Consider the following 23404-nt stretch of genomic DNA (forward strand, 5'->3'; position numbering starts at 1 on the left):
GAGAGGCCCCTTGGTCTTGCAAACTTTATATGCCCCAGCACAGGGGAACACTAGGGCCAAGAAGGGGGAGTGGGTAGGTAGGTGAGCGAGTCGGGGGAGGGTATAGGGGACTTTGGGGATAGCATTTAAAATGTAAATGAAGCAAATACCTAATAAAAATTGGGGAAAAAACCCAAAACTTTGTACATGAAGCTAAGAATTCATTATGTAGAGCTTGTAAGGTGGCTCAGGGAGTAAAGATGCTTGCCACCAGGCCTGACAACCTGATTTTGATCCCTGGGATCCACATCTTAGACATAACCAATACTTATAAATTGTCCTTTGACCTCTACACATATGTACATGCACACAATAAATAAATGTAATTTTTAAAGAGACTTAAGAATGTACTGAGTAGGGGCTGGAGAAATGGCTTAGCAGTTAAGAACACTGACTGCTCTTCCAAAGGTCCTGAGTTCAAATCCCAGCAACCACATGATGGCTCACAACCATCCATAACGAGATCTGACTCTCTCTTCTCGAGTGTCTGAAGACAGCTACAGTGTACTTACATATAATAAATAAATGAATCTTTAAAAAAAGAAATGTACTGAGTAACCTGGGTGTTATGGCACACACTAATAATCCCAGCAATGGGGAGGTAGAGACAGATGGATCTCTCTGAGTTCAAGGCCAGCCAGGACTTCCAGAGCTTCATAAAACCTCCCTATCTCAAAACCAACCAACCAACCAACAAATCATGTGCCGAGTAGATTCCTCCTAATGTTTATGTGTGCATTGGCGTTTACTTTTGTTTTATTCACAGATGGCCTAGTAGTAAGATTGTATAGCTTCATTTCAGGAGTCAGCAGCAAAAATCAATTCTGTAGACTTGTTCTTGTATGGTATAGATTAAAATAGGGTCATTTGTGGCTGGAAGGTTGGTTCAGTGATTAAGAGCACTAACTGCTTTTACAGAGGATCTGGTTTATTCCCAACAACCATGCCAGGTGGCTCACAACTGCCTATAACTCCAGCTTTAAGGAGTATGAAACCCTCTGACCTTTTTTGGCACTTGGACTAGAACCATTTGGTTCCTAAGATGCTTGTAATTCTGAACCCTGGGTTTAGGTATAGATTACACATCATCTCAATTTAGATGCCTCTGTGGGTGGCAGTACATCTGTTCCAAAGATCTTTGGCAAAGTTATTTCAGTCTCTTTGGTCAGAGCTACAGTAGCTCCAAATGAGACTCCTGCTCAGAGAGCATTCTTGCCATACTTTTTTGCATCGAAAATGGGCTGGACATGGATTTTGATGCCTGTAATTCCAGCTACTCCAGAGGAGTTGGAAGATCACTTGAACTCATAAGCTCAAGGCCAGCCCAGGTAATAAGATCTAGTCTCAAAAAATAACTTAAGTAGAAGAGCTTGGGAGATGTCAGTTGGAAAGTACTTGCCATGCACGAATGAGGACTTGCATTTGACCCTAAGTACTCACATAAGAGCCTAGACATGATACTTTGTGTCTGTAACCCTGGGGTGCCAGGAGGCAGGGCAGCACTTGTTTTTTTGTTTGTTTGTTTGTTTGTTTGTTTGTTTTTCCAGACAGGGTTTCTCTGTATAGCCCTGGCTGTCCTGGAACTCACTTTGTAGACCAGGCTGGCCTGGAACTCAGAAGTCCGCCTGCCTCTGCCTCCCGAGTGCTGGGATTAAAGGCATCTGGCTAGCACTTGTTTTTCAAGAGTATTGGGAAACAATTCTCAGCACCCACATGGTGGCTTATTCCAGTTCCAGGGGATCCATCATCTTCTTTGTGGCTTCCATAGGCACATGGTACATAGACATATATGCAGTCAAAACACCTATACACATTAATTAAATTTTGCTCATGTCTGGTGGCATGTACCAGTAATCCCAGCACTCTGAGAAGCAGAGGCAGACAGATCATTGTGAGTTCCAGGTCAGTCTGGTCTCTACAGAGTGAGTTCCAGGACAGCCAGAGTTACACAGAGAAACCATGTCTCAAAAAAATAAAACCAGCTGGGCGTGGTGGTGCATGCCTTTAATCCCAGCACTCGGGAGGCAGAGGCAGGTGGATTTCTGAGTTTGAGGCCAACCTGGTCTACAAAGTGAGTTCCAGGACAGCCAGGGCTATACAGAGAAACCCTGTCTCGAAAAACCCAAACCAAACCAAAACAAAAAAAAACAAACAAAAATAAAAAATAAAACCAAATTTTACTATGTTTTTTTGTTGCACTGATGACTGAATATAGGACTTCATGTGTGGTAGGCAAGTAATCTTCCACTGAACTATATCCTCATCCTCTTTTCTGTTATTATTTTGAGACAGTTTGACTATAACCCTGGCTGGTGTTGAACTCATATTCTTGCCATATCCTTTTGAGTGCTGAGATTACAGGCATATGCCCATATCTAGGTCCCAAATATATAAAATTTTGTGTATTTGTATGTGTGTGTGTGCGCGCGTGCATGTTTGGGAGTGAATATATGTCCATAGAATTGCAAATCATATATTCTGCCCCTTAGCTATATCCTCAGTTAAAATTAAACTTTTTTTTTTCTTCTCTCCCCAGCCCCTGTAAACTTGATTTTTGAAACAGAATTTCATGTAGCCTAGGCTGGCCTCAGATTCACTATGTAGTTGAGGAAGACCCTGCTTTTATGGTTCTCTTGTCTCTGCTTTCTAAGTGCTAGGACTATAGGCACAGGCTGTGATGCCACTTTTAATGCAGTGCTGCGAAATTAAACTCAATGTCCAGTGCATGCTAGGTAAACACTCTACCAACTGAGCAACACCTGAATCCCCCCAGTTTAACTTGTGTGTGTGTTTTTTTGTTTTTTTTTTTTTAAGATTTATTTATTTATTATATGTAAGTACACTGTAGCTATCTTCAGACACTCCAGAAGAGGGAGTCAGATCTTGTTATGGATGGTTATGAGCCACCATGTGGTTGCTGGGATTTGAACTCCAGACCTTTGGAAGAGCAGTTGGGTGCTCTTACCCATTGAGCCATCTCACCAGCCCCTAACTTGTGTTTTAAATGGGTTATTTTGTGAACCGATGCTGATATTCATTACTCTTTTTTTTTTTTTTTTAGGCTGACACCAACAAGAATCGTATTGACATTGCCAATACAAGAGCAAAGAAACTCATTGATAGTTAAAGCTCTGCTGTACTTCTTTATCTGTTAACTCAGTTCTCTAGTTTCGCTGAGTCATTTCTTTTTCAGAGTTTGAAAGGCTGTGAGAAGGAGTGGAGGAGGAATACCTCCCTACTTTCTTACTTTCTCTTTGGGGTAGGTTCTTGCTCAGGCTTCCTTACAGTCTTTCCCAGTCACTCTCGTAGGCTTCTCCCCATACATCACCATCTCTTCATCTCTTCATTTAGCTTCTTTTTGCGTTCAGGATTTGGAAGCATTGCCAAAGAGCCATGAAGGAGGCAGCTGTATAAGTAGCTTTTGTCATTATTGGTCAGTTGGTTTGGTTTTGGTTTGTTTGGTTTTGGTTTTGTGGTAAAGAGCAAGAGGAAGGAATAGGAAATGAAGCTGACTCATTAAAGAAACTACAGGTCACAAAAACATAAGCTAGTGCTTGGGGTGGGAGCTTTCACACATGTGTTTTGTTCTACATCACTGTTTTTCAGCTTCTGCTCCAAAGGAGAATACAGTGAGTTTTCTAGTAGTGAGCTTTACTCCTGAACCCATAGTGATTTGTGTGTATATACATAGGTTCTTGGATCCTGTTTCACATTGCACATGCAGGAACATTATATAAATGAGTGCCTTTTATTCTCACACAATGAGTCATAGCATGGTCCCATTGTAGGCCTGTTAACTTCATGAAGTTGTCAGTAGCCTTTAAAAGATATATATATATATATACAAACATACATACACACACACACACATACACACACACGAAATAGATTTCCTCAGTGTTTTTGGAAAACTTTTACAGTGTATCATGTGAATTCAGATTTACCTCAATACTAAGAATTATGTTTAGATATGAAAAAAACTTGTTTTGATCTCAGGTAGAAAAATAGATTGCTTTGAGTTTTGTGTAGTTTTAGACATTTAAAAAGTCATAATTTGTTACTAAAAGTTGTTTGGAAAATTATGCCTTTGGATTAATTATTGATGACCGCACTGCCATTCTCTCTGCCTTATGCACAGAATCAAGTTTATGTAGATCCTGAAGTGTTAGGAAAGCTGAAATGGTATTTGTCACATTTGTTTAAAAATTAGTATCTGTACACTTTAGAGCTACTAAAGTAGATTGGTTTGACCAATAACCATTGCTTTATTCTTACAATTAAATTTTATAATTAATGGTATTGTTCTTTCAAATAGGTAATACTTCTATAACTTATTTGTGGGGGCAATCATTTTATCAGCTTTGTTGACATTAAATAAAGCAAATGTCCATACATCAAGCACTCCAATATAAAGCTGCATTAGCTCTCTTCTAATTTTTACCAGAAGTGTTTACAGGAGTTTCTATGGTTTGCTATGAGTCCTTTCTAGACATCATTTATCTTAGTCATTTGAACTTAAATACACTACTGAGTATTTCTGAGTGAGAATTACAAGTCACTTATTGAAGAAGACAAATCAGTCCTACCAACATTCAGAGGGTAAAGAGGACAGTATTTAAAACAAAAAAGAAGCGCTCCATGTCAGAGCTGATGGTTTGTCAGGTAAAGATACTGAATATAAGAGGTCTGGCTAAGTCCAAAACACTGGATTGCGCTGCACCTAAAAGTGCTTTCCTTAAAAGCATTTAAAAACATGCTGATTTGTCTAAAGAAATGGTACCAAAAGGTGGCATCAAAGGTATATTTGGCTAGAATATGCAGCAAAACAACCCTTTGCTCTTGCTGGCTGGTGTGAATGTATGCCTGTTTCTTTGCCTTAGTTCCCATATCTGTAAATGGGAATTAATAAATCCTATTTTATAAACTAATTCACAGACCAGTAATGCCCAGAAATTTCTTAGAATATGTCAAGCTCAGAGGCCACAGTGGTAATCCCAAAATTTGGGAACCTGAGGCACCATCAATCTACCCAGTGAGTTGTGTGTGGGCCAGCCTAAATTGTGTCCAAAAACAGCCCCGCACCCCCCAAAAAATAATCAGCCAACAAAACTTAGAACAGTGCCTATTAGATGTAACTGTCATAAATGATAAATGATAGCTATTTTCTCTAGACTGGATGGAGCTCTTTTGGGTCAAAGATCTTAGGCCTCCCCTTCTCCAGAGAAAAAGCAAAGAAGCAGATACTAACTGCCTTTGCCTGCTGAGCCATCATGCCCACACTTCCATTATTTTTGAGATACGATAGCAAGTAAATATAGGCTGGAGTCACCCGGAATTTATTTTTGGTCTGTTTTCTAGTATGGTGATCTTGAATACAATAACTATGACTATAGATAAGAGCCGGACGTGGTGGCGCATGCCTTTAATCCCAGCACTCAGGAGGCAGAGGCAGGCAGATTTCTGAGTTCAAGGCCAGCCTGGTCTACAAAGTGAGTTCCAGAACAGCCAGGGCTATACAGAGAAACCCTGTCTCGAAAAAACAAAAACAAAACAAAACAAAAAAACAAAAATACAGATAAGAGCTAGTATCTTGTACCAAACTTTTTGTTTGTTGTTTCATTGGTTTTTCTTAACACAGGGTTTCTCTGTGTAGCCTTGGCTGTCCTGGAACTCACTCTGTAGCCCAGGCTGACCTCAAACTCACAGAGATCAGCCTGCCTCTGCCTCCCAATGCTGGGATTAAAGGTATGTGCCACCACCACCTGGCAACTTTTAATTTTTTTGAACTGGGTCTCACCATGTAAAGCTGGCTGGCCTCACACCCAGAGATCTACCAGTCCCTACTCCGCAGATCCTGAAATTAAGTGTGCCACTGCACCCAACTTCAAACTTTTACGTTTTTAAAAAACTGTAAAGCTCAAATTTCATCTTAATCTTAACTTATACGTCTGTACCTATTTCATCCCTTCAGTTTTAATGTATTCTTCAGTCAATTCTTAATCTTTCCTTATCACATATGGATTATGACTCTTAACTTAAACATCTACACTCCAGACATCTTATAATGAGCATATAAAATTAAGTTTTTAGGATTGGGGATGTAGAACCGCTCAGTTCATGAAGTGGCTTGCCTGGTATTCAAAAATTCATAGATTCAGTTCTGTACTACTGTGTAAGCCAGGTGTGGTGGTATGCCCCAAACTCAGTGCTAGGTAGGAGGATCAGGAGGTCAAGCTCATCCTCAGGTTCAGTTCCAGGACAACCTGGAATATATGAAACACCACTCAAAAAAACCCCAAATTGCCAATAATATGGCTTAGCAGGTAAGGCTGACAACCCAAGTTTGAACTCCTCCAGGACCTAAATGGTAGAAGAAGCAAGCCAAGTCCTAAAAGCTTTCCTCTGACTTCTACATGTGCTGCAGTGGATGCAAGCTTGTGTACACATATACATAGAAATGTAATGAAAATAAAAAGCAAAAACTATTTGAATGCCGTTTTCCTGAATGTTCTTATTAAAATTCCAAGTTATCCTAATTAGGTTCCTAATTTATTTCTCACATTGATATTCAGGTTCCTTATCCTGAAGTCATTGATTAGTCTTGTTTTTTTTTTTGTTTTTGTTTTTTTGCCCTCTATAGATAAGGTAACTGGCTTGTTTCATTGAGTTCCTGCTGTGTCACTTTTATGTATCTTCTCTCTATAATACATACTTGAGAAGTGAGAGGTATTCCCTATATTTACAGATGAGAGTAAGTTGCCCAGAAAGCTATTAAGTAGCAAAGGATCTATATGTTGATTTCTCCAAGTACAGTGCCTGTGACCTAACTCCATGTACTAGCTGACTCCAATCCAAGCTAAAATTTAAGGCATATTGGGTAGGTTTGTTTTGTTTTTTAAAAAGATTTTGTTTGAGTGTTAAGGTTGCATGTATGTTTTAGGTATGTAAGAATATTTAGTGCCTAGTGTGCGGGCACAGGTCTTGGGATCTCCATGGAGGTGGAGGAACTGAATCTAGGTCAAGTACTTTTTATCTCTGAGCTCTCTCTCCAGTCCCTTTATATGGCTTTGTAACCTCAAACACTTCAGTTTAGCAAGAGAGATAAATATAGGATGTGGAAAGTATTCTATCAGCAGATGGGGGAGCAGCTAATTCGGATTAGATTAAGGGAAGCTTAGATACGGGTCAGCACGACATAAGAGAGATGGCATGTCTTGACTTAGTAACATGAAGGCATTCTGGAGCAGAATTTGGTATGGTTGGACATATAAATGAGACTGAAGAAAAGGTGGTACTGATTCTTACAGGAGTGGGGAGTACAGATGAACACATGTAAGTTATTTATAATTTCAGATTTGGTAGGGAAAGGCAGTGTTCAGACAGAAGACTTGAGAAAACAATCCCTATGATAGCTTCACGATGTTCTTACCAGTATCCATCTGAAATCCTCTCTCTGTACCTTCACATTCTCTTAAGCACAGTTCCCAATCCCTCAGAAATGTCTGCGTGGCAGCAGAGGTGTTCATTGCCATAAAACCAAACAAGCGTGAAACATATCCTCCCAATTTTCTCTTTCCTGTCTTTCTTTTTGGCCTTTTTGAGACAGGCGGCTTTTTTTTTTTTTTTTTTTTTAATGGTACCCAGTTTACTTTCAAAGAGCAAAGGACTACTTAGATTAAAAGTTCTTTAATTGATTAACATTACTTCCAAAGTTCACTAAAAATATTTTATTTAGAATATTCTCTCATTCAGAGAATAACCATGATAAACACAGGTTATTTTAAAATATTGTAGCAATGGTTTTCTTGAAGGTAGTCTGATTAGTACAGTTATAAATACAAAAGGGGGAGGAGTTACCAGAAATAGCACATGATTTTTAACAAAGCTTCAGGAAAATCTTGATTATTAAAATTAATTTAAAATCCTACAAGTAGGCTGAGTGTGGCGCATGCCTATATTCCCAGCATGTGGGGGAGGGGAGAGGTTTGAGGTCGGGAGATTTTGAGTCTGAGGCCAGCCTGGGCTACATAGCAAAAACCTGTCTAAAAACAAAAATTTTGTATAATTTTTGCATATAGTTTTAGCTCTTTCAGAGCCTTCTACCAATAAGGCACCTGCAATAGTTTAAAAAAAAAAATTGCTACTGCAGCCTTGGGGAACATTCTCGGTGGCTGTTGTGTTGGTGCTCCTCTTGACAAAGGTCTCTTTAAGACAGCTACATATTTAAGTACATCCTAAGTTCCAAGTGTAAACACTGCTACTGAGTTAGTGTACTGGAACAAACGCATTCATCCTTAGTCATATGTTTCCCACAAATTAGAATTTCATAAAAAATATGAAGTATTAACACAGGTGATGGGGACCGACTTTATGAAAGCTGACAGTTCGCAAATTCAACAAAGACTCAAGCTATGGCATGGGTCCCTCTATTAAAAAAGCAGCATTTCCTCCCTGCATGAACAGCAGGTTCCTTAGAGCCTAACTAATGATGGTTTTGAAGATCAACACTGGCCATGGCCTACACGGCTCAAGATGAAGGGTTCTTCTTGTCTCTTATTCCTAAATCCCTTTCCTTCAGCTTATCTCACATAGTCCTAAAAAGGAAAAAGTCATTAAGTAAAATGTTGTCTGCAGTGTATCCAGCATCAGGAACCTTTGACTCGGGTCAGATTCCAACAGAGGTTCCAAGTCTGTCCCATGATCCTGGAGAATATCATGCAAACTTCTTCTTGGTGGCTGTGAATCTCTCCATATACTAAAAACATGAAAGAAAAATATACATATAGCATTCTGGTGTAGACAAATATAAGAATCTTTTTTTGCAATGATTTATTTTTATTTTATGTAGTTTGGTGTTTTGACTGCATGTATGTCTGTGTGAGGGTGTTGGATCCCCTGCAACAAGAGTTATGGACAGTTGGGAGCTGCCATGTGGGTGCTAGGAATTGAATCCAGGTCCTCTGAAAGAACAGTCAGTGCTCTTAACTCCTGAGCCATCTCTCCAGCCTCCACAAGGATACTTTTTGACTTAGGTTTTTATGTTTTTTTTTTCTTTTTAATTTGACTTGATTAATTTCATACAAAACTTACTTTTTGAGACAGAATCTTGCTATGTAGCCCCGGGCTGGCCTTGGACTCACAGAGATCTGCCTGCCTCTGCCTCCCAAGTGCTAGGATTAAAGCCCCGCTGCCAAACCTGGCAACACCTACTTAAAGTGCAATAATTTTTGCTTCTTTTTTTATTTTTTGGCTAGGAAACATCAGAAGATGCAGTGCAATAAGCAGTATGTGGAGAAAATCACTTGGCACAATACAATCTGACCAAGTCTTAGAGCTACCTCCAAAACAAACTTGTTAGATGCTAACTGTAGACATCACTTGAGTTTATCTCATTAGTTTTTTCTCTGGAGCAGGCACTAGAAATGTAAAAGATTTTAATACACACCTTATCATAACCCTCTAATTCTCGAAGCTTCTTTATTTCAAAGAGATTGCCTTCCACAGCAAGCAGACAGATTTGGGAGTCACTGAGGATGCTCTGTGGAAGCATGCTGAGCTCAAGGCAGTTCTCTTCCAGCCGGAGGACCTTGAGGCGAGGGCAGCAGGATATCTTCACAGAGAGCTGAGAGATCTGTTGACAACCAAACAGTAATAAGAGGACAGAGAGCATAATGGCCACGTTACTACACTGAAACAGACCTTGACTGTGTCCTAGTTTTTCTTTTGCCGCCTCCGTTTTCTCACTACCTACTCGCACAGAAGCCTGTTAACATACCTTCTGTTACTCATCCACTTCCAAATTATTTGAAGGTTACCAGTAGCTTTTCAGAAATAAAAAACAATAATAAAAGCACTGTGTATTTATTGTAGAAAATAATGTAAGTTTAAGGAAAAAGTTTACCAGCAAGCTGCCACTCAGAAACAACCACATGAACATCTTGATACCTACCACTCTGCTCTGTGGCTGAAGCCAAAGTTTCACGCTTCCCACGCTGCTGCATCTGACTGGACAACCCATTTCTTGAGGCCCCCTCTTGTGCATGACTTTTGAACTTTTCCTGAAATTATTTTGGGGTGGCATTTTTCGTTGTTTTTGGGGTTTTGAGACAGGGTTTCTCTGCAGCACTGACTGTCCTTGAACTTGCTCTGTAGACCAGGCTGGCCTCTTAACTCAGAGATCTCCCTGCCTCTGCCTCCTGAGTGTTGGGATGAAAGGCGTGCGCCACCACCACCCTTTTTATTTCTTTAGAATTATATTCAAGCAGAAATATATTCCTAATGCTTCCTATTTAACATTTACAACCTTCTATAAAACAATCATTCTTAAAACCATTTTACTTGTGACTTCAAAATTTGTATCAACAGTCCTATGTACTAATCTTGAACACAGCTTTGTATCTACAGTTTTCACTAAAACATTTGGGTAATTCATCTGATGAACTCAGCAGGTCCACTTAGTAGTTTTGTGTAGGTCCTCCAGGTAAATTCCAAACACTCTGTCTTTGACTCATCCACTTCTTGGCCCATTAAAAGCTCCAAGTCTTCTTCCCATGCCACAGGATGAGCCAGGGTCTGGTACATGCTTACACAATTACTTTACCACTCAGCTCTTCTTCAGCACCAGGTCACTAAATTCTGTTGACTACCTGGCATCTCAAGCCATCACCTAGGAACTTACAGAAAATGCAGATTCTCTGACTTCTCACGTATTGAATCAAACACTTAGGTGACCTTAAGCTCCCCAGGTTATCCAAGTAAGGTCTGAGAAACTGGTCTAGTAGTAGGGAATGTGGAATAATTCAACTAATACCAATGACAGTTCTTTCCTAGAAATCTCAGGGAAAAGAAAAAACCAACCTCAAAGGCTGAATATTATGCTAACTACAATTGAGCACAGTAATAACATGAACATAATAGCTAATATACATACATAATGTACATATATGGATACATAAATGCTAAAAACTTAAGGCTACCTAATCTCAAATGTTTCATCACTGTGCTTCACATCTAGAGCAGAGCACCTTCTCCATACTGATGTTAACCAAGGAGCTTCAAAACAAACATTTCACATATAAAGTTGTCCAATTATAGTCTAGCTCCCGAACAGCTATCACTTAGGGATTTTTCAACAATTTCTGACATCTGACTCTCAGAGCCTATGGGAATAGGTCTCATTCCTACACACTATCACCCCTGACATGCTCCTCACTAAATAATGGGTGTGAAAAGAAACAATATCTGTAAAACCTTCAATAGATTTAATTTGTGTGTGTGTGTGTGTGTGTGTGTGTGTGTGTAATTATCTCACCCTGTTACTCTCTTCTACCTTCCCCCAAACACTTTCAATACCATTACATAGCCACTATCAACACACTCCATGATACTGGGCATTGGAGTAAGTTCACCTTATATATCTTTTAGCGTCTAATATCCAACTCCATGATTATCGTTTAAGGAACAGAAAATTATCAGAAGACCATAAATGCAAACATACACTGGGGAGAGGGGCAAAACAACACACACAAAGTATAGACCTGGTTCTGGTTGAGATTGAGTTCGATGGCCTGCAGCTCCCCAACTGTGTCAGGTATACTCCGAATCTGGTTTTTAGAGAGATCTACTACATCTAGATGTCTCAGGCAACAAAGCTGGGGTGGTAGTGCTCCCAGCTGATTCCCAGAGAGGCTCAGCGTCTTCAGGGCTGACAACTGCCCAAAGGTAGATGGCAGCTCTCTCAGGTGATTGTTGTTGAGACTTAGTGTCTCTAGTTTTTTCAGATTGCATAATTCATCAGGTAGAACAGCTGGTGAAGAAGAATTTTTTTTTTTTAAAAAAAAAACATCTGATAGAACTAATGACATTTATAAAAAGACAGTATGGTAGCCTGCTTCATCTTGTTTTTGAGACAGGGTCTCATTAAGTTGTCTAGGATAGCCAACTTAATAAGAAAAATTAAGATATTTCTGCCTCAGCCTCAGTAGCTGGGCTGTACAGGACTAAGTCACCAGGTCTGACTTCTTACATAGAATCCTCACAGGTTATGTTTAGGTTTCACAAACTGTTTGGGAGATTAAGAAGCCATCAAAATGCAGAAAATTGTGTATGTGTATAAGGGTTCCTTTTGTAAAGGGGCTTAAGTGTATTCTAAAAACAATATGAGGAAGTTTAAAAGATCCTCCCATTCCACCCTGCCCCCAAATTAGATAACTGTTTTCATCGATTTCCAAAGATCTTCCGAGTCCAAATTAACCTAATAATAATCATTATACTACCCAAGGAGGCTTTTGGATTTAATTACAAGAAATAAAAGCTTCAATACTCTGCATCCCCTAAACTGATTTCATAACAAAAATCATCTAACAGGAAAAACACCCTTCATAACTGCTGATTACTAGCAAAAGCTGCCCAGACACGAAATCCATACTCAGTTTGTTGTTGTTGAGGGAGAGGCTCTTTAGCAGAGTGAACTTTCCTATTATCAGAGGTGGTAGGCTGTCGATCTTGTTGTTAGACAAATCGATGGTCCTAAGATTGCTTGTCAGTTTCTGCAACTCTGAGGGGAACTGGAGAAAGAAGCTCACAGTGTGGAAAAATCCTGCACCAATAGACTTCGCCACTCCGCCAACCCTAGCCCTTTTAGTTTCTTGGTCCGGTCCCCTCAGGTCTCACCTCGGTCAGACCACGGTCTTTAAGCTGAAAGACACCAGTTTTCTGCGCTGTTTCCACATGAGCACGGAGAGCACTGTTACCCATCCTAGCGCCACGGCTCAGTTCCCTGCAGGAAAAGAAGCATAGCTGTCACCGCCTAGTCTAGACATACAGCTATCGCTAAATCTCCCGTTTGAGTCTCCTGTCCCAGTTGTCACCTTCTGCCTATCCCTACTTCCCTGGGGTCAGCTCAGGAGTGGCAAGGAGAAAGCAGGCGAGCAGGCAGCGCTACCACAAGGTCCTGATGCTTTGGCAGCTGAGCTAAGGGCCAGGGAGCCCACCGATAGCTGCTGCCGGAACAGGGAGCTGGAGACTCGCCTCCTACCGCTCAGTGCAGAGAAGACTCCGTCAGGGAACACCCGGGACCCGCGCTCGCCTGAGACGCGCTCCCAGCGCTTCCGCCCGGGCAGGAACGCCCTGTGACATCATCAAACCGCGCGCCTGTTCGCCGTGTGCCCCTCACTCCTCGCGCCAGTTCCAGAGGTGTGCAGAAGCCATGGCTGCCGCCAACCCGTGGGACCCAGCGTCCTCGCAGAGTGCAGCTGGGTTACTGCTGAACCACTTGGTAGCTTCGGGGATAGTCACTAAGGTACGTGGGGGCGGCGATGGCGTCATCAAGGTGGCGACAGAATTCTGCTGTGAGGTGGTGGTCCTGCTTACGCGGGCCCTACGCCTGCTGAGGACTGTGACCGTTGGAGACTGCGGCCGTGACCATACTCCCGTGGGTTCTTGGAGTGTGAGGGACTGAGTGGCTGGTGTTCTGAGCACTCTGTTTTGAGTGCCTGCGGGTTATCCCAGGCAGGCAGGCCGGTTTGTGGGAGATGGAACAGCGCTCCACTTTTTTTTCTTCCAGTGATACTACCTCTAGAACAAGTGTTTCTCAACCTTCCTAAGGCTGCGACCCTTTAATACAGTTCAAGTTGTGCTGACCCCCAACTATAAGATCATTTCCGCTGTTACTTCATAACTGTGATCTTGCAACTGTTGCGAATCCTAATGTGAACATCTGTGTTTTCCGATGGTCTTTAGGCGCCCCATGTCTGGTCCGTTAAAGGGAAGTTTGATCCCACCAAAGGGGTTGCGAGCCACTCAGTTGAGAACTTCTGCTCTAAACTGTAGAGTGGAGGACAGTGAGAAAGAAATAATGGCAGGTACTTTAAAAAGCACTTTCGGCTCTCGGTCCCATATTGAACTCAAGTTGGAAGAGGCGAGTCCGGTCTCAAAATGGAGGGCCATGATCCAAAGGAACCTGAGCANCTGAGGAAGCTGTTTATTGGTGGGCTGAGCTTTGAAACCACAGATGATAGCTTAAGAGAACATTTTGAGAAATGGGGCACACTTACAGACTCTGTGGTTATGAGATATCCCCAAACAAAACGTTCCAGAGGCTTTGGTTTTGTGACCTACTCTTGTGTTGAAGAGGTGGGTGCTGCAATGTGTGCTTGGCCACACAAGGTTGATGGGTGTGTGGTGGAACCAAAGAGAGCTGTTTCTAGAGGATTCTGTAAAACCTGGTGCCCATTTAACGGTGAAGAAAATTTTTGTTGGTGGTATTAAAGAGGATACGGAAGAATATAACCTGAGAGACTACTTTGAAAAGTATGGCAAGATTGAAACCATAGAGGTTATGGAAGACAGGCAGAGTGGGAAAAAGAGAGGATTTGCTTTTGTAACTTTTGATGATCATGACACAGTTGACAAAATTGTTGTTCAGAAATACCACACTATTAATGGGCATAATTGTGAAGTGAAAAAGGCCCTTTCTAAACAAGAGATGCAGTCTGCTGGATCCCAGAGAGGTCGTGGAGGTGGATCTGGCAGCTTTATGTGACGTGGAGGAAACTTTGGTGGAAGAGGTGGCTATGGTGGTGGAGGTGGTGGCAGCAGAGGTAGTTATGGAGGTGGTGATGGTGGATATAATGGATTTGGAGGTGATGGTGGCAACTATGGTGGTGGTCCTGGTTACAGTAGTAGAGGAGGTTATGGAGGTGGTGGACCAGGATATGGAAACCAGGGTGGAGGATATGGTGGTGGAGGAGGAGGATGTGATGGTTACAATGAAGGAGGAAATTTTGGTGGAGGTAACTATGGTGGTGGTGGAAACTATAATGACTTTGGAAATTATAGTGGACAGCAACAATCAAATTATGGACCCATGAAGGGGGGCAGTTTTGGTGGAAGAAGCTCAGGCAGTCCCTATGGTGGTGGCTATGGATCTGGAGGTGGAAGTGGTGGATATGGTAGCAGAGGTTTTAAATAAAACAGAAACGGCTACAGTTCTTAGCAGGAGAGAGAGCGAGGAGTTGTCAGGAAAGCTGCAGGTTACTTTGAGACAGTCGTCCCAGATGCATTAGAGGAACTGTAAAAATCTGCCACAGAAGGAACGATGATCCATAATCAGAAAAGTTACTGCAGCTTAAACAGGAAACCCTTCTTGTTCAGGACTATCACTGCCACAGTTTGCAAAAAGTGCAGCTATTGATTAATGCAATGTAGTGTCAATTAGATAGATGTACATTCCTGAGGTCTTTTATCTGTTGTAGCTTTTTCTTTTTCTTTTTCTTTTCATTACATCAGGTATATTGCCCTGTAAATTGTGGTAATGGTACCAGGAGTAAAAAAATTAAGGAATTTTTAACTTTTCAATATTTATGTAGTTCAGTTTTTCTACATTTTAGTACAGAAACTTTAACAAAATGCAGTTTTGAAGGTGTTTCCTTGTGAGTTAACGAGTAAAAAAGATCATTGTTAATTACTATTTTGTATGAATTTTGCTAAAGTTAACTGTAAAGAGACACCTACTGACTTGCAATTTAAGGGGTATCTATTCTCCCCATTTCCAAAACAATGATGAATGGGTGCTGACATGTGGAGAGAATAGATATTTGTATGTTTGCAATGTGTGTTTTAGATAATTAGAATTGGGAAATAAAAAACAGCATATTTGTGAATTTAATAGCATTAAGATTACCTTCAAATGAAAAAGATCTCAAAAAAAAAAAAAAAAAAAAGCACTTTCGAGCCAGACATGGTGGCGCACGCCTTTGATCCCAGCACTCGGAGGCAGAGGCAGGCGGATTTTTGAGTTCGAGGCCAGCCTGGTCTACGGAGTGAGTTCCAGGACAGCCAGGGCTACACAGAGAAACCCTGTCTCGAAAATCAAAAAAAAACCCAACTCCTGTTAATGGGAATTGTTGAAACATATCTGGGGCCCCAAGTACAGAACTCTAGCAGAGACACTTTAGGGCAGCATCTATTAAATGTGTGTTTGTCTGTCTCTGTGTATGCTGTTGCACTGTAAAGATTTTGAGGCAAGAATAAAGATTAGTCCAAGAAGTGACAGTTTTAGACATGTATATACAACAAGCAGGTAGACTGAAGGGAGAAATTGAGGGAATAAGAGAAAATGGCTGAAGGGAATGGGGGAGTGAGAAATCAAGCACATTAAGCTTGAAGGAAGGAAACATACCAAAAGGAAGTGGAGGAAAGTTAGTTAATTCATCTGTAGAAATTAGCAGGGCAGATATAGTGGGAGAATTTTTTGATAATTTATTTTTATTTTATGTAATTGGTATTTTGCCTGCTTGTGTGTCTGTGTGAAGGTGTCAGGTTCACTGGAATTCGAGTTACAGACAGTTGTGAGCTGCTTTGTGGATGCTGGGAATTAAACCCAGGTCCTCTGGAAGAGCAGTCAGCGCTTTCAACCACTGAGCCATCTCTCTGGCCCCTTGGTTTTATTGTTTGTTTGTTTTTTGGTTTTGATGTATGAAAGAGTTAATAGAGACTTAAGATACATCCTAACGTGTTTGAGAAACCTAAACAGCCAGATATGGTGCCACAAGAGACTTGGGAGCCTTGGGAGCTGGAAGCAGGAAGATGGCTCAGTGTTCAAGGCTAGCCTAGGATAGAGCAAGGAGACCTTATCTTCATTAAACAAAAAAAGAAACACCCCAAAAGACTAAGATATCTTCCATCATCCCTCAGCAAGCTGGAAGAATTAGATCCCATAACCCTCTCCTTTTTGCCATATCATCTTTTAAAGTGGGTTGTTAACAGCCAGGCATGGTGGTGCACACCTGGAATGCCAGGGATAGTGAGTTACAGACCATCTAGGGCTACATAGCAAGTGCTAAAATAATAAGGGTGAACTGTGATGGCATTACGCTGTGAAAGATTTTGGCCTTTTCTTGGAGACCCAGCATTGCTTCCAGTGTGTGAGCAGCCCTGGCTAACTGGTTTCCCAGGAGCCGGCACAGTTCTCTTCAGGTAGCTCTTCCTCACCCCTCCCATTTTTCTTTCTACCACATTGCACAGTATTCTCACCTTGCATTGTACCGTTCTCTTGACATAAAACTATTGGAGTATTTCATAGTTAACACATTTTAGACTGGGTGTCCTTGGAGAATACAAGTTCCTAAGGCATAGAAAGGTACCCATAGATGATCTCAGGCACTGTACAGTGGTGGTTCATGGTTATCTTCCTACTGCCAGGTAACACACATTAGCCAGTTTTGTGGTTTTTGTTTTTGGGGGGTTTTGTTTTGTTTTTTTGAAACAAGGTTTCACTGTGTAGCCCTGGCTATTCTGAAACTCACTCTGTAGACCAAGCCTAAAACCAGAAATCCACCTGCCTCTGCCTTCTGAGTGCTGGAATTAAAGACATGTACAGTCATGCTCTGCTACACCCTTAAAAGAAAAAAGTAAGTGGGCTGAGGTTGTAGCTTATTGATAGAGTGCTTGCTTAGGACACACACAAATCCCTTGGTTTGATCCAAAACACCATATAAAACAGGTACTGGGACTCAGGAGGTGGTTTAATCAATAAATCGCCTATCAAAAAGCCATGGAGGGCTGAATTTAGATCCCAGCACTCAGGTAAAAGCAGAATGTGATGGTGTGTGTTCTAGAGCTAGGGGCCAGACACAGCCGAGGCTTGCCGGCTACCCAGTGTAACCCATCTAGTCAGTATGTTACTACTGTATTGGGGCCTGGGCTAGAAATATTTAGGTTCCTGGCCTCTTATCTAAAGAATTGAAAACAACTTTATTCTGAGGGAAAGAATAACACAGAATATAGAGAGATACAGCATCAAGATTGAAAGCAGACCACTACAAAGGCCCCAGGTTATAGCCTGAGCTCTAAAAGAAGGAATTGTTTACATACAGGCATGGTTTGAGCGATTCTCTACTCTTTTTTTTAAAAGATATATTTATTTTATAAATGAATATTTATTTTATGTATGAATGTATGTGTACCATGTGCATGCCTGTTGCCCATGGAGGACAGAAGAAAGCATTGGATCTCCTGGAACTGGAGTGAGCCACTATGTGGTTGCTGGGAATTGAACTTGGGTCCTCTGCAAGAACAACAAATGCTCTTAAATGCTGAGCCAGCTTTCTTTCCAGTTCTGTTTCTCTACTTTGGTTGATAGATTAGGTCAAACATTCTTTTCTTCTAGTGTCTGTGTTCTTTCCTATAGCCTCTGATTTTAATCATATGTATGCTGTAGTGATTTGAATGAGAATGGCTTCTATAGACTCATATATTTGAATACCTAGTACCTAACTGGTGGAAGAATTTCACCTGTTTGGGAAATTATTAGGAAATGTGGTCTTGGTGGAGGGTGTTTGTCATTGAGCGTGGGCTTGGAGGTTTCAAAAACCCATACCATTTCAAGTTAGCTCTTTCTGCCTCATGCTTGTCTCTCAACATGTAAGCTCTCAGCTTCTGCTCCCATGCTATTTCTGCCTGCAACCATGCTGTCTGTCAAGATGGTCATAGACTCATAGACTCTTAACTCTATGGAAGCATGAGCCCAAAAGTTAAATGTTTATGGAGGTCAGGTGATTAATGGAGTTTTGGCTGAAGTCCAACTCACTGTTAGGTCCAAACTGATCCTGTAGTTATTTCCCCAGTTCCAGAATGTATATTTGGGATAAATATACTTAGAAGTTGGCAGAATTCCTATATTGGTTTCCTGACCTGTGGAGTGAGGGCTATTATGTTTTGAAAGACCAAATGGAAGACATTGGAGTTGCCTCTACCAGGAAAAATAGTGAATCAAAGACAGTATTACATCCTAGGAAGAATTGCAGAAGTTAGCACCACAGTCAAGGACCTAAAAGAAGCAGGGGTGGTAGTTCACAACACATTTCCTTTTAACTATCCTATCTGGCCAGTACAGAGGACAGATGGATCATGGAGAGTGACACTATGACTATCAAAAATGTAATCCATCTGGGCAGTGGTAGGACACCCCTTTAATCTCAGCATACAGATATGCAAAAATACTCTCTCTCTTCCCCTCTTCTCTCTCTCTGCATATGTCTGTCTGTCTGTCTGTCTGTCTTGTGTACACATACATACACACAAGCATGGTGTTATGCTGTGCACTTAGAAAATAGAGGTATGGGCTGGAGAGATGGCTCAGCAGTTAAGAGCACTGACTGTTCTTCCAAAGGTCCTGAGTTCAAATCCCAGCAACCACATGGTGGCTCACAACCATCCATAACAAGATCTGACTCCCTCTTCTGGAGTGTCTGAAGACAGCTACAGTGTACTTACATATAGTAAATAAATAAATCTTTAAAAAAAAAAAAAGAAAATAGAGGTATGAAGGAAGATTAGAAGTTGACAGACATCCTTGGCAATACAGCAAGCTCAAGGCTAGCTTGGGCTGCATGAGTCCTTATCAAAATCAAATAAAAACAGAAGATATTCATTCTGCTGTTTTAATATGTTCTTTGTGTTAGATGCAGATGTGGACATCGTTTTTAGTCCCTTGTGTATGTTATCTCGGTGTGCTGACTTTGTAACATATGTTTTCCCTGATTATTTACCAATAGGAGATGTTAGATGTATCTAAGAAAATGGCTCCTTGCTTTGTGAACTTTTCCAGATTACAACAGATCTCAGATATTCAAGCTGAAATCTACCAGGTAAATTATGAACTTTTCACTTCTACTTCTCCACTTAAAGTGTGAAGTATGCTGGGTTGTATTTTAGAGAAAATGTGGATGCTTAGCTACAAGAGGCCTTGGGTTTGATGCCTGACTTTAAACTAAACCAAACCAAACACTCTTAATTGGTTTGAATAGTATTCTTTTGCGATTAAAACAATGCTTAGCGCATGGCTGATAGGGGCTAGTTCTATTAGTTAATTGTAGAACAGGAAGTCAAGATACCAAAATGAAAGTGCCAGCGATTTTCCTGGCTTTCATATAAAGCACCCTTCCATCCCATTTAAGGAATATATTTATGTCTTGTACCATGTTTCTGTAGCTTGTCCATTTTTATCAGTGTTTTAAGCTTCTAACTTTGGGATGCTTTCTGAGTGAGCTAAAGTTTACTTTTGTTCCTCGTGTAGAACAATCTGGAACTTGAACTTCTGAAGCTAGAAAAGGATACAGCAGATCTTATTCATCCTTCCTGTTTGAGTAAGTTTGCTTAAGAGAACAATCACTAGGATTTCAGCTTGCTCTTGTATTATACCAGCATATAATTACCATGCAGCAGAATTCTAATGTCATAATCTTTCCTGGGTATTGCCCCATAGACATGCCCTAACATGTCTTCAGGGTTTTTGTTTTATCTTTAAGGCAGGGTCTTACTATGTAGCTTTAGCTAGCCATGAACCAGTCCAGTTGATTGACTAGTGGAAACAGTATACAGACATGGCCTGACTGGCTTCTCTGCTAATATGGTGCTTAATGATGTACAAGGAAAAAAAGTATTACTTCACTCATGGGTTTGGAGGGACACGTTAGCTCAGCTGTGTGATGCCATTCTAGCACTGGAGGTCTTGTCAAGAAAGATCACATTGCAGGACAAGAATTCAGAGAATCCAGGGATCAGTTTCACTCTTTTATAACATCGGTTCCAAGAGAACTAACCAGTAATCAGAAACTGAGCAGAACTAAGTTTTTGTTTATATTTTTTTGTTTTGTTTTGTTTTGAAGCTCAAGCAAGCAGAGTTTAAGAAGAAGAATAATGAGATGGCTCATTTGTTGAGCTCACTAGCTCATACACATACTCATACTCATACACATACACATAAAAACAACATTTTTAAGAAGTAGTAAAATAATAGCACTCTGCAGCAGGAAGGGTTTTGTTTATTTGTTTTGTTGTGAGACAAGGTCTCACTATGAAGACTAGCACTATGTAGACCAGGCTGTTTTTAAACCCCTGAGATCCACCTGCCTCTGCCTCCTTAATATTTTGACTAAAGTCATGTGCTACCATACCTAGCAGGAAGGAGTCTTGAAAATTAGTTGCACTAAGTTCTTTACAAGGGTGTTCCCTTCACTGATATAATTACTCCCTATTCCTATTGAAAATTCAGCCCTCATCCCAAACCCACCACACTGAAGACTAAGCTGTCAACACCTAAATGCTGTGGGACACACTCAAATGTTTCCAAACTATAGTAATTTCTCTAAGACAAAAGATCAGTGTTAAATTTTCTGAAAGTGCTGTGTATATAGCTGAAATTGACAGAGAACTTGTTTAGCATGTGTGAGGCTTTGGATTTAATTCCTTGCACTCCATATATAGTCTGGTGGCACATATCTTTAATCCCAGCACTAGGGAGGTGGAGGCAGGCAGTGAAAAGTTCACGGTCATCCTTGACTATATAATGAGTTTGATGCCAAACTGGAACACAGGAAACTGTCTCAAAACACAAACCAAACAGGGCTGGAAGGATATCTTAAGTAGAAGCCCAGCTGGGCAGTGGTGGCACATGCCTTTAAGTCTAGCACTTGGGAGGCAGAGGCAGACAGATTTCTGAGTTCGAGGCCAGCCTGGTTTACAGAGTGAGTTCCAGGACAGCCAGGGCTACACAGAGAAACCCTGTCTCGTAAAACCAAAAAAAAAAAAAAAAAAAAGACTCAAAGATGTGTGCTATATACTAAGCAGGTAAAGGCATGTGCCATCAAGCCCAATGCCTTAGTTAATCCCTAAGACCCACATAGAAGTAGAGAACCAACTCCTGAAAACTATTCTTGACCTTCACATTGGCGCCTTGACACACATGGGGGCGCTCCTGCAAGCACGCACCATACACACATGCTGTACATTTTTTTTCTAAGGAATAAAAGCCATGCTGTCCACAATCTATTCTCAAATAGGTCCTTTTAAAAACAAAAGGGGTGTGTGGATGGAGAGGAAGGAAACTAAATGTTAAAATTGATTGTTACATGGTTATTATACCACCATATAATAGGCACTGGATTTAAAAACCAAATAAAAAGTAGATTTGAAAAACACAGGATGTGGGGCTAGAGAGATGGCTCAGCGGTTAAGAACACTGACTGGTCTTCCAGAAGTCCTGAGTTCAATTCCCAGCAACCACTTGGTGACTCACAACCACCTGTAATGAGGTCGGATGCCCTCTTCTGGAGTGTCTGAAGACAGCTACAGTGTACTTACATATAATAAATAAATTGAAAGAAACAAAGAAAGAAAGAAAACACAGGAAATAATTTAGTACTATAGTTTGGTTGTTGGTAGGAAACATAAAAGAAAATAGTGGAAAATGAAGATAAAACTTGTGTTACTAAAGAAAGCAATAGTAAGAAGAATGTCTACAGAGATTATGAAGTTAATTTGTTTCTTATCTGCTTTTGAGATAAGGATTTCTGTTGCCTAGAGTAGGTCTGACTCTGTCTTAGTTAGGGTTTTACTGCTGTGAACAGACACCAGGACCAAGGCAAGTCTTATAAAAGACATTTAATTGGGGTTGGCTTACAAGTTCAGAGGTTCAGTCCATTATCATCCAGGCAGGCATGCTGCAGGAAGAGCTGAGAGTTCAACATCTTCATCTGAAGGCTGCTAGCAGAGTACTGGCAGCTAGGATGAGGGTCTTAAGCCCACACCCACAGTGACACACCTACTCTAACAGGGCCACACCTTCTAATAGTGCCATCCCCTGGGTGGGGCTCCTCTGAAAAGGCATTGAGTGGACTTAACCTCTGAGCCGTCTCTGCAGTCTCCAAGAAGACATTTTTAACAGTTCTAAAACATATTTTTCCCGTTGCTCTCTGTGATTGCTGTCTCTGGTTTATGTAGCTGAGAAATGTGATGTTCTGCAAAGCATGAATAATCATCTGGAAGCAGTGCTAAAAGAGAAGCACGCCATCAGGCAAAGACTGCGGAGACCCATGTGCCAGGAGAACTTGCCATTGGAAGCTGTTTATCACAGGTTAGACCAAGAAGTGGAAATGGAGAACTATGCATGTAGCTTTTGTTTAACCTGGCAGTTATGTTGTAGCATAATTTACAAAACAATGTCTTATTGATTGTATTTATTAACATTACTAGTATTGCTTCATTAAACTGGAAAGTGTCCTTTCTTTTTTTAATATAACTGGTAAAAAGAAAGGGCCAGCCTGGTTTACAGAGTGAGTTCAAGACAGCCAGGGCTACACAGAGAAACCCTGTCTCAAGAAAACCCAAGCCTTAAGAGAATTAAGAACTGAAGCTAGGGCTGGTGAGGTGACTCAGAGGGTGAGAGCACCCAAATGCTCTTCCAAAGGTGCAGAGTTCAAATCCTAGCAACCACATGGTGGCTCACAACCATCCTTAACAAGATCTGACTCCCTCTTCTGGAGTGTCTGAAGATAGCTACAGTGTACTTACATATAATAAATAA

The 23404-nt window shown here is 41.0% G+C and overlaps 3 protein-coding genes and 1 pseudogene across 10 annotated transcripts in view; 3 read left to right on the top strand and 1 right to left on the bottom strand.

The window, feature by feature from the left end:
- The window catches only part of Snap23 (synaptosome associated protein 23), a 33497-nt gene extending 29164 nt beyond the window's left edge, over positions 1-4333 (top strand). Inside the window, exon 9 of the mRNA XM_029535747.1 lies at positions 3101-4333. Within this exon, the coding sequence (XP_029391607.1) occupies positions 3101-3166 (66 nt within the window). The 3' untranslated portion in view covers positions 3167-4333. The remainder of the gene's footprint in view (positions 1-3100) is intronic.
- Positions 4334-7751: 3418 nt separating this feature from the next.
- On the bottom strand, positions 7752-13310 carry Lrrc57 (leucine rich repeat containing 57). Of its 7 annotated transcripts, none has more exons than XM_021193528.2 (6): positions 13069-13310; positions 12712-12817; positions 12467-12605; positions 11577-11845; positions 9485-9670; positions 7752-8794 (listed from the first exon to the last, which is right to left on the bottom strand). In XM_021193528.2, exons 2-6 carry the CDS (start codon positions 12793-12795, stop codon positions 8753-8755), a joined length of 720 nt encoding a protein of 239 aa, XP_021049187.1. In that variant the 5' UTR covers positions 12796-12817; positions 13069-13310; the 3' UTR covers positions 7752-8752. The 7 variants fall into 7 exon arrangements, with proteins under 7 accessions (XP_021049187.1, XP_021049188.1, XP_021049185.1 ...); XM_021193529.2 differs by having other exon boundaries at positions 13076-13156; XM_021193526.1 differs by having other exon boundaries at positions 12909-13153.
- Haus2 (HAUS augmin like complex subunit 2) overlaps positions 13184-23404 on the top strand; it is a 13878-nt gene continuing 3657 nt past the window's right edge. The window contains exons 1-4 of one of the 2 annotated variants that reach the window (XM_021193530.2): positions 13184-13339; positions 19596-19688; positions 20117-20186; positions 22822-22954. In XM_021193530.2, the coding sequence (XP_021049189.1) occupies positions 13247-13339; positions 19596-19688; positions 20117-20186; positions 22822-22954 (389 nt within the window). In that variant the 5' untranslated portion in view covers positions 13184-13246. Of the gene's footprint in view, positions 13340-13429; positions 13472-19595; positions 19689-20116; positions 20187-22821; positions 22955-23404 lie in introns of those variants that run through there. The other variant, XM_029536460.1, reaches the window with a different exon arrangement.
- On the top strand, positions 13954-15111 carry LOC110319552 (annotated as a pseudogene).

Source organism: Mus pahari, chromosome 3 (assembly GCF_900095145.1).
Source record: "Mus pahari chromosome 3, PAHARI_EIJ_v1.1, whole genome shotgun sequence".
NCBI classification, from domain to species: Eukaryota; Metazoa; Chordata; class Mammalia; order Rodentia; family Muridae; genus Mus; species Mus pahari.